This window comes from Ursus arctos, unplaced genomic scaffold (assembly GCF_023065955.2).
Source record: "Ursus arctos isolate Adak ecotype North America unplaced genomic scaffold, UrsArc2.0 scaffold_7, whole genome shotgun sequence".
NCBI classification, from domain to species: domain Eukaryota; kingdom Metazoa; phylum Chordata; class Mammalia; order Carnivora; family Ursidae; genus Ursus; species Ursus arctos.
In genome coordinates this window covers 18,969,249-18,982,896 of record NW_026623089.1, presented here as the reverse complement: position 1 = coordinate 18,982,896, position 13,648 = coordinate 18,969,249, and the positions used below count along the sequence as shown (strand labels likewise).

Here is a 13,648-nt window from a genome sequence, read left to right as displayed (position 1 = left end):
TACTTAGGGCTGGAACAGCCCACAGCAGCGGGAGGGGCAGCAAGGACTGCCAATTTGAATGGAAGGTAATTTTACAGCGATCCAGAGATCCAACTTCTAACTAAAAAAAGTTTTTCCCCGAAGATTGATCAGATTAGATACATCTAGGGTGCTGCTAGCACCTAATATCTTTCAGGCTGTTAAGAAAATAAAAGAGCTTTTACTCTTATCTAAATTTCTTTTTGTTGCAATTGTCCATGTCTGACTAGATTTACAGCAAATGGCAAAGTAGTAAGAGCTCCCAGGGTATTAATTATCACGTTATTAACACAAATTTTGGAGCGTCAAGCCCCTTCTCGTCTGTGCGGCAAGTGTGCGGTCCCGAGCCAGTAGCGGCCATTCTAATTTACACAAGTTCCCAGATCGAGGGAGAATAATAGAGCAAAAAGGATTCTGCACGCCGCACCCCATAGGTCCCCAGCACTCTCCAGGTTCGAGGACAGGCGCGCGCTGCGCGGGGTGAGCATTTTTAAACAGCCAGAGATCACGTGGCCACCGGCAAGCTCCGCTACTGGCCCTCGGACTCTCACACTTGGCTTTGGCGCCGAACCTTTCCCCCCTTGTGGACGCAACCATTGGCTCTGCGCTCGCAGGGAATACGGGCCAAACTCACGATCAAGGCTTTTCCGAACGAAGCTTCTGACTAATCTTCCGGGAAAGTTCAGCTATAAATTGAACAGTCAAATGAAATCCACTTAGGGACGCCGTAGAAGGTTCCTTTTGCCAAAGAGAAAGAGCAGACCTGACCCTGACTCCCCCTACGCTCTGGAGGAGCCTCGAGGATGGTTCCGTCTAAGGCGCGGACTCCGCCTCCACGGGCGCCGCCATTTTGTTTGGCTGGACGGGAGCGAGCGACGCTTTGGGGGAGGGGTCTCGTAGGCGCCTCACAGGACCCCACGGCCGCGCTGTCGCTTCTCGGGGGGAGTCCTCCCCGGCGAGGGGCACGGAAACATGTACATAAAACAGGTGAGGCCTGTGCGTCCCGCCCACCCCCTCACGGGCCTCTGAGGACCGCTCCTTGAGGCTGGGGTGTCGCCGTGCGACCCGGGGCCTCCCACCTCCCGGCAGGGTGGACCCAGAGCTGAACGCGGGCTGCGGGGGAGGGGAGAGGCCCCGCCCCGCGAGCGCGGGGGCCGCGGAGAATTGGGGCGCCCGTCTGCAGCGCGGGCCTCCTCGCAGGGCGCTCGTCTGAGGAACAGTGTCTCGGAGAGGTTTGGAGGGAGCGGGCCTTCCCGGGTGGGCAGGGTGCGGGCTGGGGGCCGCGCCGGGGGCGGCAGCTGCGGGGCGGGCAGCTCTGTTGTCCTGCGCGCATAACCCGGCGCGGGCCATTTGCGTGGAGGTTTAGGGAGAGGTGGTTCCTCCCGCCCGGAGGCGCCGCTGGGGGGCTCAGGTTGGGGTGTCAGCTTAGCCCGGGGTCTTTGTCCCCGAATTACGGGGGAAGTGAAAGGGACCCTCCTCCTTTCAGACTGTGTAGCGCCGCCTCGTTCACTTGTTTACTTCTGTCAAAATGGCCTTCCCGCGCAAGAGCCCACCGCGAAGATGAGCCCATTCACTCTCTTGGAGAGAAGTTTCTCTATTGGATGTGTTGGACTTGAAGCACCCCTTTCTTGGAACAGCTGCTTATTTTGCCTGGCGGGTGTGTCCGAAAGAAGCGCCCATTGCTCCTGGAGTAGGGGAAGCTGGGGCCAGCCTGCCTGCTTGACACATTTTTATTAAAGCAATGTAGTGTTTAGCGTTCCAGCATACCTTATACAATGTACTTGGTTTTGAGAGTTCCTAACAGGGTACTAATTATAACCCCTAAAAAAAACACTGCCAGTGGTTACTAATAAACGGACTGTTTTTTAAAGATTTTTTAATCACCACTTTTCTGAATGAGTTTCTCTTATAAGAAATAGAAAGTTCTCTATCTTGCGTTAAATGAGAAACCAGAAGGAGAAGAGCCAAGGAAAAATGTTAGTTTAGGAGTTACTATTTTTAGTATGTATTCTCTGAAAGGTATCTTTTTTATTCATTAGGTTATTATCCAGGGTTTTCGGAGTTACAGAGATCAAACAATTGTAGATCCCTTCAGTTCAAAGCATAATGTTATTGGTAAGTGTTCATGGTTTACAAAATCAGATTTATATGTCTAGAGCCATTTAAATTCTGTCTAGGCCTAAGGAAGGAGGAATTGGCTTTGAATATTAGTGAATTTATACATATTTTTTCTATATGAAATAGCATGTCTTTTATCTGTACTGATGAATTGCTTATTTTATATATTTAAAATACATGAGACAATCATTAGTTACTCGTTTTTATTTAGGTAGCTTTATGTTTATAGCAAATGACACTAAATTTAGCACTTGAGCTGTTCTGTTCTTGAGAGGTCATTTCCTAATTAAAATACCCACTGTTGCCTTATTTCAAAGATAACCATTATTTATTCACAAATTAGATTGTTCTCAGATTTTTTTTTTTTCCCCTATCATACTGTTTAAGGTCACACCATGCAGTTTGGTGGGAAGCGCATGAACTTTGGAGCATAACAGGATGGGTTTCAAATCCCAGTTCTGGTACATGCTCTTTCAAACTTGACTCCCCAAGTGGCTTTAGTTTTCTCGTTTGTAAAGTGGAGCTAATCATACTCATCTTATAGGGTAGTTGGAAAAATTAAATGAGAAAGTGTATGTGTAAGGATAAAGGGCTAAAATTATTATTGTTCTGCAATACAGTATTCAGTCTAAAGACTCTTCAGATGATAGTGTCCATTTTTTGCTCATACAGCCCCAAAAGTGTTTTTTGACATTCTGCTGAATTATTAAAGGCTAGATGAAACAATGTGTTATAAACAGACTTCTATACATTGTCCTCCTTTTGTGGTTTATTGGTATATTAGATTTCTAGGTCTACCATTAAATATAGAATGGGTGGGTTAAACAACAGTAATTTATTTTCTGACTTTTGGAAACTCAAGTCCATGATCAGGATGCCAGCATAGTCACATTCTGGAAGTCACCGTCTTGATCATCATGCTCACATGACCTCTTTGGTTCTCTCTCCCTCTTCCTTATTAGAACACATTCTATCATGAAGGCCTCACTCTCACATCCTCACCTGATCCTGATTATCTCCCCAAAGGCCCCATCTCCAAATACCATCACATTTGGGATTAGGACTTCCAGCATACGAAGGGGGGGGGGGTGTGTGTGACACCGTTCAGTCTGTAGCACTCGATAAGGTGAGATTCATACGGAGATCAGTAAAGGGCGAACATTATTTTGTAATAATAAATTTTAAAAATTGAGGGCAAGAATGTCAACTATACTTCAGTTTAAAAAAAAAAAATTGAGGGCAAGAAAAAAAAACTATACCATCAGTACATCACTTGTAGCTTGTAGTTGGGAATAAAGAAAACATTTTCCCCTGCTATACCTACTGAATAGTTAATTCGTGTGCCATAAAAATAGCTTGGTCCAATATTTTACTTATGTTTTCATTACAAATGCCTTCTGATGCTCATCAATCAGAAAAGTCTTTAGAAATGGAGAAAAATGAATAATTACTAGATTTATAAAAGTAAAAATTAAAAGTAGAGGAATATCTTAATTATATCAACAGTGTAATTTTATAAATGAGCTATAAAATGATGACCGTTATTACCTGTGATGATTAGGTTATGTCTGTAGGATCTATCAAATATTTTTGTTTTAGCTGTTATGAGACAGCTGTTTATTACTTTGCGACATTAGGATTAATAGTTTTACTTACAAAGGAAATTGTCTAAGTGTTCTTTCTTTTGTTTTAACAAACCTAATATGATTTTACTGCTTAAGCATGTTTTAAAAACAGGTATCTTAATAATATAAGATCCAAAGAAGTATAGACTGAGATTGACATTAAAAATATCCTGTGAAAGCATACTACTTTGGTTATTTAATGATTTTGACCTTAAGGAAAAAAAAAGATTGGAAGGCAGGTATCTCTTGTGGTGATGTTTGGTTCTCTTGTTTGAATAGTTGAAGTTTAAATGTACCAAGCATATACCTTTTTAAGGTTACCTTTTCTGTAGCTTTTTAACAAAAGAAATGTATGTTAACTATAGAACATTATGGAAGAGTGTAAAAGCTAAAAGGAAAATAAACTATAAACTGTAATCCTTCCCAGAAATAGCCATTCTTAATATTAACAGTCTGTACTTGTATTAGACGTGGTTTCCTAGAAAACTAGAGTGCAAGGCCCACACAGCTACTAATAAGGCTTTAATGGGAAGGTGCAGTCTGAGGGCAAGAGTGAGGGGGAAAGCTGGTCATAGCTTTATAAAGAAGGCACAACTGGTTTGTGGTCAAATTAGATAACTTCCAGACAGACTTTGTGAACGCACCATGTGTGGGAAAGATCAGATGGGAAAGGAATGGAGAGGGTTTTGTCTGCTGGTTCCTGTCTCTGATTGGTCAAAGTTTACCACACAGGGCATTAATTCCCCCATGCTCTTGGGTTGTGTTACTCTGGGGACTCACCCTCCCCCCCTCCTGAAGTAGTCAGGGAATTTTAGCCTCCTTTGGTTTTTCACAGATCTGACCTGAGTGCAAACCCAGGGTAGGCTGAAGTAACCTACAGTGATGGGATACTGAGCCTCTCCATTGACAGACAACCAAGACTTGGGTTGGGGCAGGTGAATTTGGGGCACATATAAATTGGATCTACCTTAGGAGCCTTCCAGTCTTTGTGTACATCTACATAAATAAACCTTTTTAAATAAAAATGGGCTTGTAGTGTAATCTGCTGGTAATCTATTTTTTCTATTTAAGAATAAGTCTTGAGTATCTTTTTTTATCATTAAATATTCACCATCCTTAAAATTGCTATATAGTATTTCACTCTGTGGGTAAGAGTAATTCTTAAAAAGAAATTTAAAAGTTTTAAGTTATTTATTCATGAGTAGATTACGGTTTGAACTATATGTACTTCTTTTAATGATAAATTGTCTTTTTAAACTTTTATTTAGAGATAGTTTCAAATTTATAGAAAAGTTGTATAAATAGGAATAATACAAAGACTACTCCTATCTCCTTTACCCTAATCTACCTGTTAACATTTTCCTAACTTGCTTTCTCATTTACACTCAGTCTCACACTTTCTTTTCTTAGAGTGAGTTATGTAGGTCATTGTCCCTTACCTTTGACTTCAATGTATACTTTCTAAGAATAGAGATATTTTCTTACATAAACACAGTGCAGTTATCAACCTCAGTAAATGGACATTAGTAAAATAATCTGCTCTTTGTTTTCCAGTTACAACGATTGACCCAAAAAACATTCTTTGTCGTATTTTTTCCTCTTTCAGTACAGGATCTAATTTAGGATCAGGTATTGCATTTAATTGTTGCGTCTTTTTAGTCTCCTTCAGTCTGGATCATTTCCACAGCATTTGTCTTTTATAACATTGTTTTTAAAAAATACTACATAAATGATGTGGTCTTCTGAGGATATTACATTTGGAGGTGAAGACATCATTCTGTCTACTTCTTTTTAAATGATGTTACTTTTGATCACCCAGTCTAGGTAGTTACCTAGTTTTTCTACTGTACAGTGTGTTCTCTTGCAACTAATAAATAGTATGAAGATGGGAAACACTTTTGGATCGTGCAAATATTATGCTCCTTATCAAAGTTTCCCCCTAGATTTAGCATCCATTGATAATTCTAGCCTTTATTCCGATGGTTACAAAATGATGATTTTCCATTTCCAGCATTCCTTTCACATTTACTGTGTGGTATTCTGTGAGTAAGAGTTCTCCTTCCTTAGCTATTTATTTATCATTTTACTGTCAGTTTGGAGTCATGGATTATTTCCCCCCCCCAGCACAAATTTATAATTCATCTAATTATTTTGGTGGTCAAATTGTCCTAGATTAAACCAGTGGAAATCTTTTTCAAGCTGGCCTTTGTGTCATATGCCTTTTTTAAAAAGCGATTCATTACTTTCTAGCATAAGAGAAATAATTTTTTTAGGCTTTACTTTGCTTTAAAGATGATAACCGTAAGGGCTAATTTGTTTAGAATATCTTGGTCCAGATGAGAGAGATTGGGATAGTTACTCATGACTTTTAACAATGAGAATTTTGCTGAACAACAAAATTCAAATGAATTTGTTAAATCTGAAACATTTGATATCTTTTTATGTATGGAATTATTTATTTCTGAATTCAGGTAGTTAAAAAAAAGTGCCTTATACTTGTCTATACTTTGGTGATTCTAAGATTATATATGATATGTAGGGCCGATCGTAAGTACTTTAATAAGCAAATAGTTTGAGAATTTAAAATGATTATTTAAGTATTAAAAATTTCAGCAACATGTGAATCTTTAAATTATTAAAAAGATTCCATTATATGTAATAGAATTATATGTCCATAGTAATGATTGTAAATTATGAAAACCTGGTGACAGTTGGTTATTCCTATTAATTTTAAACTATTAGAAAAGAGCAAAAGAATCAATGAAATAAATTTAAGAAAAAAAACCATTTGATGTCTATACAAAAATTATACTCATTTGGTGATTTAAGCTGTTTTGTTTATTGATTCCTTTGTTTTCTTTTATGTTTAATTTCAAATATTAAGATATTAAATGAAAAAGAATATTTTTCATACTTTCAGTGAAGTTTTAATTTTATTGGTTTCTATGCAAAGTAACGTGTACTTTTTGAAATTTTATAGTGGGCAGAAATGGATCTGGAAAAAGTAACTTTTTTTATGGTAGGTATTGTTTTTTTAAATCTAAATATGTTAGACGTGGGTATCTTCAGGTAATTTATTTTAGAAATTGGTTTTCTGAGGGGCCCCTGGGTGGCTCAGTTGGTTAAGCATCTGAATCTTGATCTCAGCTCAGATCTTAATCTCAGGGTTGTGAGTTCAAGCCCCTCATTGTGCTCCATGCTGGGTGTGGAGCCTTCGTTTTCTGCTTGAAACTCAAGAAATACTGCTTCATACAAGGTTGTAGTTTAGTGTAGAGCGTTTTGAGTATAATGATATCATGATCTGAGTTCTCTATGAGTATAATGATATCATGATCTGAGTTCTCTATACCCAGTGATTAATTAGCTGAGATGCTGGGCAAAATAATCTCTTAAAGTACTCTTTGCACTTTATTTTTAAAATTTTTTATTATTTTTTTAAAGATTTTATTTATTTGTCACAGAGAAAGAGTGGGAGAGAGAGAGCACAAGCAGAGGGAGTGGCAGGCAAGGGAGAAGCAGGCTCCCTGCTGAGCAAGGAGTCCAATGTGGGACTTGATCCCAGGACCCTGGGATCATGACCTGAGCCAAAGGCAGACACTTAACTGACTAAGCCACCCAGGCGTCCCATCTTTGCACTTTAAAAAGAGGCCTTTGATCTGCCTGCTTTGATGGGCTATAAGAATCATGAGATAATACAAATGGAAGTGCTTTTTAAACTCGAGTGCAGTATATAAATGTTGCAGATGCATATATATAAAAATGTAAATGCAATAGAATAGTTAATATTGGAAAATGGCTCATCTTTCTGTTTATTTCTTTATTTATTTTTAAAGTAAGCTTTTCACTCAGTGTACAGCTTGAACTCATGACCCCAAGATCAAGAGTCACATGCTCTACTGACTGAGCCAGTCAGGTACCCCTCTGTTTCATCTTTTAAAAAATACTTTCTAAATCATTTTTTTGAAGGATAGAGGGTATAAAATATTATAGACTCAACAAAGACTGTTGTCAGTTTGAAGATAGTTAAATAGCTTTGAAAATTCTATAGATAAAATGCATTTAAGTGGGGCACCTGGTGGCTCAGTCAGGGGTCCAACTCTTGGTTTCAGCTCGGGCCGTGATCTTGGGGTCATGGGATCAAGCCCCCCGTTGGGCTCTGCACTCAGTGCAGAATCTGCTTGAGACTCTCCCTCCCTCTCTCTGCCTTTCCCTACCACTCTCTCGCTGTCTTGCAAATAAATAAACAAATCTTTAAAAAATGCAGTTATGTACAATAATGCCTCTGTTAAATCCTTCAGAGAGAGAAAACATTTTAATGGTTTTGGACTATACAAGAAGTAAGTTAAAATTTTGAACCTCTTAGTTGAGTAATGCTTGAGGAAAAGCGGGGAGCTTAGTAAGAACAAAGGTTCTATCCCTTCTGTGCCCACAAATCAAAAGCCCTTCAGTGATTGTAATTTGGTGACGGTAAGAGAGTAGGATTGGAGTAAAAGTATTTCATAATCTTCAGGGGATAAAGGCAATTTGAATCTATCCTCCCAAGGTGATTATAAAAGATAAACCATTCCACCTCTGCTCTCAGCATACGCACTCATACATGCACACTCAACTCTTAGAATGTCAAAGGTCTCTTTGAGTGGACTGGAAAGCTGAGTAGAGTTTCATTTCTAGGGCAGAGTGGTCCAGTTAAGTACCCCATATGGAAGCAGGAATGGCTGCTTCTTATAGCAGATAAGGGCAGTGCAAGCATTGCAGTAGAAGGTGGGCATCTGAAATATGTCCTTGTATTTCCCACTTAGTTCTGTTTCTTTTGACAAAAAGTTTCCAGTTAAGGATATTGTCGGAATATATCCTATTTTGTTAATAAATATTTTGATGTATATTATTTGTATCTAGTGGGTAAAAACAAAGTGTTAACCGCTCAGTGTATACTTCGATCAAGAGGTAGACTTTAGTTTGCATGTCTCTTTTTGGTACCTCAGTGTTCTTTGTCTTTTCTTTCTTTCTTTCTTTCTTTCTTTCTTTCTTTCTTTCTTTCTTTCTTTCTTTCTTTCTCTCTCTCTCTCTCTCTCTCTCTTTCTTTCTTTCTTTCTTTCTTCTTTTAAGATTTTATTTATTTGTTTGACAGACACACAGTGAGAGAGGGACACAAGCAGGGGGAGTGGGAGAGGGAGAAGCAGGCTTCCCGCTGAGCAGGGAGCCCAATGCCGGGCTCGATCCCAGGACCCCGGGATCATGACCTGGGCCAAAGGCAGACATTTAACCGACTGAGCCACCCAGGCACCCCCTCAGTGTTCTTTTTCGTCCGTTAAATGTTTCAGTGGAAACTTCTTAGTATTTTTCTTATTTCCAAGCTAATTAGTCTGAAATGCAGGCAAATCATATATGGAATAGATAGTCTACTTTATCTACCTTGTTCATTACCTGATAGAAGGTAGGGGGAGTTATAAATAAGGCATACATCTTTTTTTAGACTGTACTAACAGTTATGTTTTTGCATTTTCAGCAATTCAGTTTGTTCTTAGTGATGAGTTCAGTCATCTTCGTCCGGAACAGCGATTGGCTTTGTTGCATGTGAGTGAAATTGCTTTGAGGTGTTATTGATATTATGTATTTTTTAAACCACACTGTTGATTCTGGTAAATAAAATCATTTGTTCAAGCTTTCAGATCTCTGCTATGTAATTTAGCCTACTATATTAATGCATGATAAAGGCCTAATTTTTATTTAATGGTAAGAAAATTCTAGGATTTTTCTATAGATAGGTATGTCTTCCGTATAAATTCTTTATTAAGAGTGTGGTCTGGTATTGCTCAGAAGCAGGTTTGCTGAGGAGAACTAAAGAGTTTGAGATTGGGAGTTAGGAACTTTGAGACTTAGAACCAGAAGTTAATTGGGAGCATAGAGAAGCAACCATTGCAAACTAAACGACATACTTAATGTTCTATTTTTGACCATATTTGTAAGTTAAATGGTAACAGCATTTTCCAATATGAAAGATAAGTGTATTTATAATAAAGAAAATTGTTAGAAGTTTTCATTAAATAATTATGAATAACGAACTAAAGAAATTTCAGGATAAAAAAGTATAAAAGGCTATAATAAAATGATAAAATTTCTTTTTGGTTTAAATGTGGCTTATAATTAGTTGTTTGTTTTTTTTTTTAAAGATTTTTTATTTATTTATTTGACAGAGAGAGAGGCAGCCAGCGAGAGAGGGAACACAAGCAGGGGGAGTGGGAGAGGAAGAAGCAGGCTCCCAGCAGAGGAGTCCGATGTGGGGCTCGATCCCAGAATGCCGGGATGACGCCCTGAGCCGAAGGCAGACGCTTAATGACTGCACCACCCAGGCTTATAATTAGTTTTAAGACCAGAAAGTGAAATTCCTTAATATATCTCAACAGAGTCTCTCACAGTTAGGGAGGTGTTTGGGTTCTTTTTGTTTTTTCACCATTATCTTTTATTTTGCCCTCTTAAATTTGAATTTTTAGCCCAGTAATCAGAACTGGTTACCTGTAGATGAATTTTTTTTAGGTTTCTAAGATTGGCATTGAAAGAATAACCTCTTTAAGTATCATTCTTTATTGTGCTGAATCACCACATAGTAACAGTTTCTAAACTCTGGAAATTCTCTGGACTTGGTATAGGAGTAGCTGGGTCGTAAATTGGTCTATATGTGATACATGTTAAATGTGTGTCTTTTCATGGTGGATTTAAGATTATGTAGTATATTGCAAATTGTTTAAAAAAGCTGAATTCCAGTAATTATATAATTTGTTAGGGTTCCTTTCCAGCATTGAGTCTATAAGAGAACAGCCTCAAAGTGTAGATATTAGCAAATACGTAGAATTAGGTCAGCATGGGGTCTTCTGTTCTAATAAAGTAGTTTTCAGAACAAGACCTAAATGCGTCTGACTTTAATATCTCTTGTATAGTTTTCACGTTTTTAGTTAGAATCTAAAGCCATTTGGTTGAGAAGTATTATTATCTTCATCCATTGTCTTTGCTCTTTTGACAAGAAGGATATTTACTAGTCTGATAGAAATTTTTCTTGAATTAGGTTTGTTACCATACACTAAATTTTAAAGGTATTTATAGAAAAAAAAAGATAGATAATGTGAAAATACTACTTAAATGACAAATTTATTTTTTGCATGTTTTAGGAGGGTACTGGTCCTCGTGTCATTTCTGCTTTTGTGGAGATTATTTTTGATAATTCAGACAACCGGTTGCCAGTGAGTAATGGCTTTTTTTTTCTCCAGTAATAATGTTGAGAATTTTATTGATGCAGCTGATTTTCTTCCAAGCTTTGAAACATTTACAACTATGTTGTAATGTTTACAAATTTGTAAATATTAATTTTGTCTTAAAATGATAATGAACATTCTGGTAAACAGATGGTGGTGTGAAAGCTGTTGTGAAAAAATGTCTTTGTCATAAGAATGATATTCCTAGTATATGTTCAGTGAGCATTGAACTTTGAAAATAATTGTTATGGTTAGGGTCTCTAGAATGACCTTAGTAACCAAAAAGTTTCCCACTTTTACTGTGAAATTAATTTTGGGTTTTTACATTTTTTCTTAGATTGATAAAGAAGAAGTTTCACTTAGAAGAGTTATTGGTGCCAAAAAGGATCAGTATTTCCTAGACAAGAAAATGGTCACGTAAGCATTTTCTTTACATTTTAATTTCTTTACAAAAGAGTAGAAGTATTTGACTTACCTCATTCTATGGGTTATATATGTCTCCTGTTCAACAAACCAGTATTTAGAGCATTAACATAAGAATCAGGATTCTTGGGGCACATGGGTGGGTCAGTTGATTGGGCATCTGCCTTTGGCTCAGGTCATGATCCCAGGACCCTGGGATCAAGCCCTGCATTGGGATCTCTGTTCAGCGGGGTCCCTGCTTCTCCCTCCTGCTCTGCCTGCTTGTTCTCTCTCTCCCCGCCCCCGCTTGCCCCCCCCCTGTTAAATAGATAAAAATCTTTGGGGGGGAAAAAAAGAATCAGGATTCTTTGAGGCTGATACATAGATGGTTTAATGACTATAGTCCCTCATGCTCCTTAACCCAGGAATCAGCCTTCAGTTTTTTACTAACTGTTGGGTTATTTATCTGAAAATTTTTTTTCAATGTCTGTTAACAGGAAAAATGATGTGATGAATCTCCTTGAAAGTGCTGGGTTTTCTCGAAGCAATCCTTATTATATTGTAAAACAAGGAAAGGTAAAAAAATTGTATGTCCTTTTTTTATAGAATTTGTTTTCTGAGTATATTCACTTGAATGATGAACTTGGCTTATTGATTTTAGTGGTTGAGGCAAAAATGGACCTTACTGTCTTTTGTTTTCATTGATTTATTTTGTATTGATGTTAGTATTGCCTTTTATGTAGCCATAAAGTACAAAGTAGATCCATTGTGTAGTGGGATAGAATCATTTCAGCAGTTGGTGGATTTTGTTTTCTTAGTGGCCTTTATCACTTAATAAGATGTCCTGTACTGGAAGACATTTTTGGTTTGTGAAAGCCACGACAGTCGTATTTAAGAATAATATAGAGAGTCGCCTGGGTGGCTCAGCTGGCTAAGCGTCCGACTCTTGATGTCAGCTCAGGTCTTGATCTCAGGGTTGTGAGTTCAAGCCCTGCACTGGGCTCCACGCTGGGCATGAAGCCTACTTTGGGGGGGGGGGGGGGAGAATACTATAGAAATTCTATAAAAATAACATTTGAAAAAAGTTAGTTCCCAAAATTAATGGTGTTACTTAATATCACAGAGCTAAAATGGTTAGAAAACTTACATTACCAGAAATCTACCATAATGCCACATAATATTTTTTCTCATAGAGGTAATATTTTTTATAGTTTTTAGTACATACTTTCTATTGTTTCTTCATATACTTTTTTTTTTAAGATTTATTTATTTATGTATGTATGTATGTATGTATTTATTTATTTATTTGACAGAGATAGAGACAGCCAGCAAGAGAGGGAACACAAGCAGGGGGAGTGGGAGAGGAAGAAGCAGGCTCATAGCGGAGGAGCCTGATGTGGGGCTCGATCCCATAACACTGGGATCACGCCCTGAGCACCACCCAGGCACCCCTCTTCATATACTTTAAACTATCTAAGATAATTTCTTTTTTAGAACATATCCTGCAGTGTTCTCATAGTCGTAGTGTTTTTTTGGACTGGGGGAAGGTTCTTTTTAAATGTCCACTTATTTCATATTGGAGGATTTTTAGATATGTGTTGGAAAGTTAGCATTAAGGAGAAGTGATTAGGAAGAGTATGGTGTTTCACATTTGAGAAATGCAGAACAAGTTTTTGAAAAGACCAGCTTTATAAGCAAGGAATTTCTTTAAAAAGAGGCTGATTATGAAAGACCATTTATTATCTGAGTCTTCCCTATACACATACAACATAGGCCCCTATACTTCATTTCAAGTTTTGCTTATATGTCATTTCATATAAGCCATGCATGAGTTACCTCATCTAAAAAGAGCATTGCCTTTACCCCAGCCCTACATGTTTTCTCTATTCTGGTTTTTTTTTTTTTTTTTTCATAACAGTTATACTGTATTGGTATACTTATTTCCTATCGTCTTCCACTAGAATGTAAGTTCCATGAGAGAAAGACCTTTTCTGTTTTGTTCATTGCTCTTTTTCCCAGTGCCCAGGAGAGTGGCCTATATGTTGTAAATGTTTATTAAATAATTCTCAAGTGAGTAAGTTGAGTGACCATGCATAATTGGGGTAATCAGGGATAAGGATCTGAAGGGGGGTGGCTCCTCAGATGGTTGAGTGGCCGACTCTTAATTTCATCTTGGGTCATGATCTCTGGGTCCTGGGATTGGGCCCTGTGTCAGGCTCCGTGTTCTCTGGGAAGTCT

At 38.1% G+C, this 13,648-nt stretch overlaps 1 protein-coding gene across 3 annotated transcripts in view; it reads left to right on the top strand.

Moving 5' to 3' along the window:
- The first annotated feature begins 847 nt into the window (after positions 1 to 847).
- Positions 848 to 13,648, top strand: part of SMC3 (structural maintenance of chromosomes 3) — a 39,589-nt gene continuing 26,788 nt past the window's right edge. Inside the window, exons 1-7 of one of the 3 annotated variants that reach the window (XM_026494091.4) lie at positions 848 to 1,005; positions 2,058 to 2,133; positions 6,742 to 6,780; positions 9,268 to 9,335; positions 10,925 to 10,996; positions 11,346 to 11,425; positions 11,908 to 11,986. In XM_026494091.4, the coding sequence (XP_026349876.1) occupies positions 991 to 1,005; positions 2,058 to 2,133; positions 6,742 to 6,780; positions 9,268 to 9,335; positions 10,925 to 10,996; positions 11,346 to 11,425; positions 11,908 to 11,986 (429 nt within the window). In that variant the 5' untranslated portion in view covers positions 848 to 990. Of the gene's footprint in view, positions 1,006 to 1,035; positions 1,251 to 2,057; positions 2,134 to 6,741; positions 6,781 to 7,597; positions 7,675 to 9,267; positions 9,336 to 10,924; positions 10,997 to 11,345; positions 11,426 to 11,907; positions 11,987 to 13,648 lie in introns of those variants that run through there. The other 2 variants (XM_048219122.2, XM_057308570.1) reach the window with 2 other exon arrangements.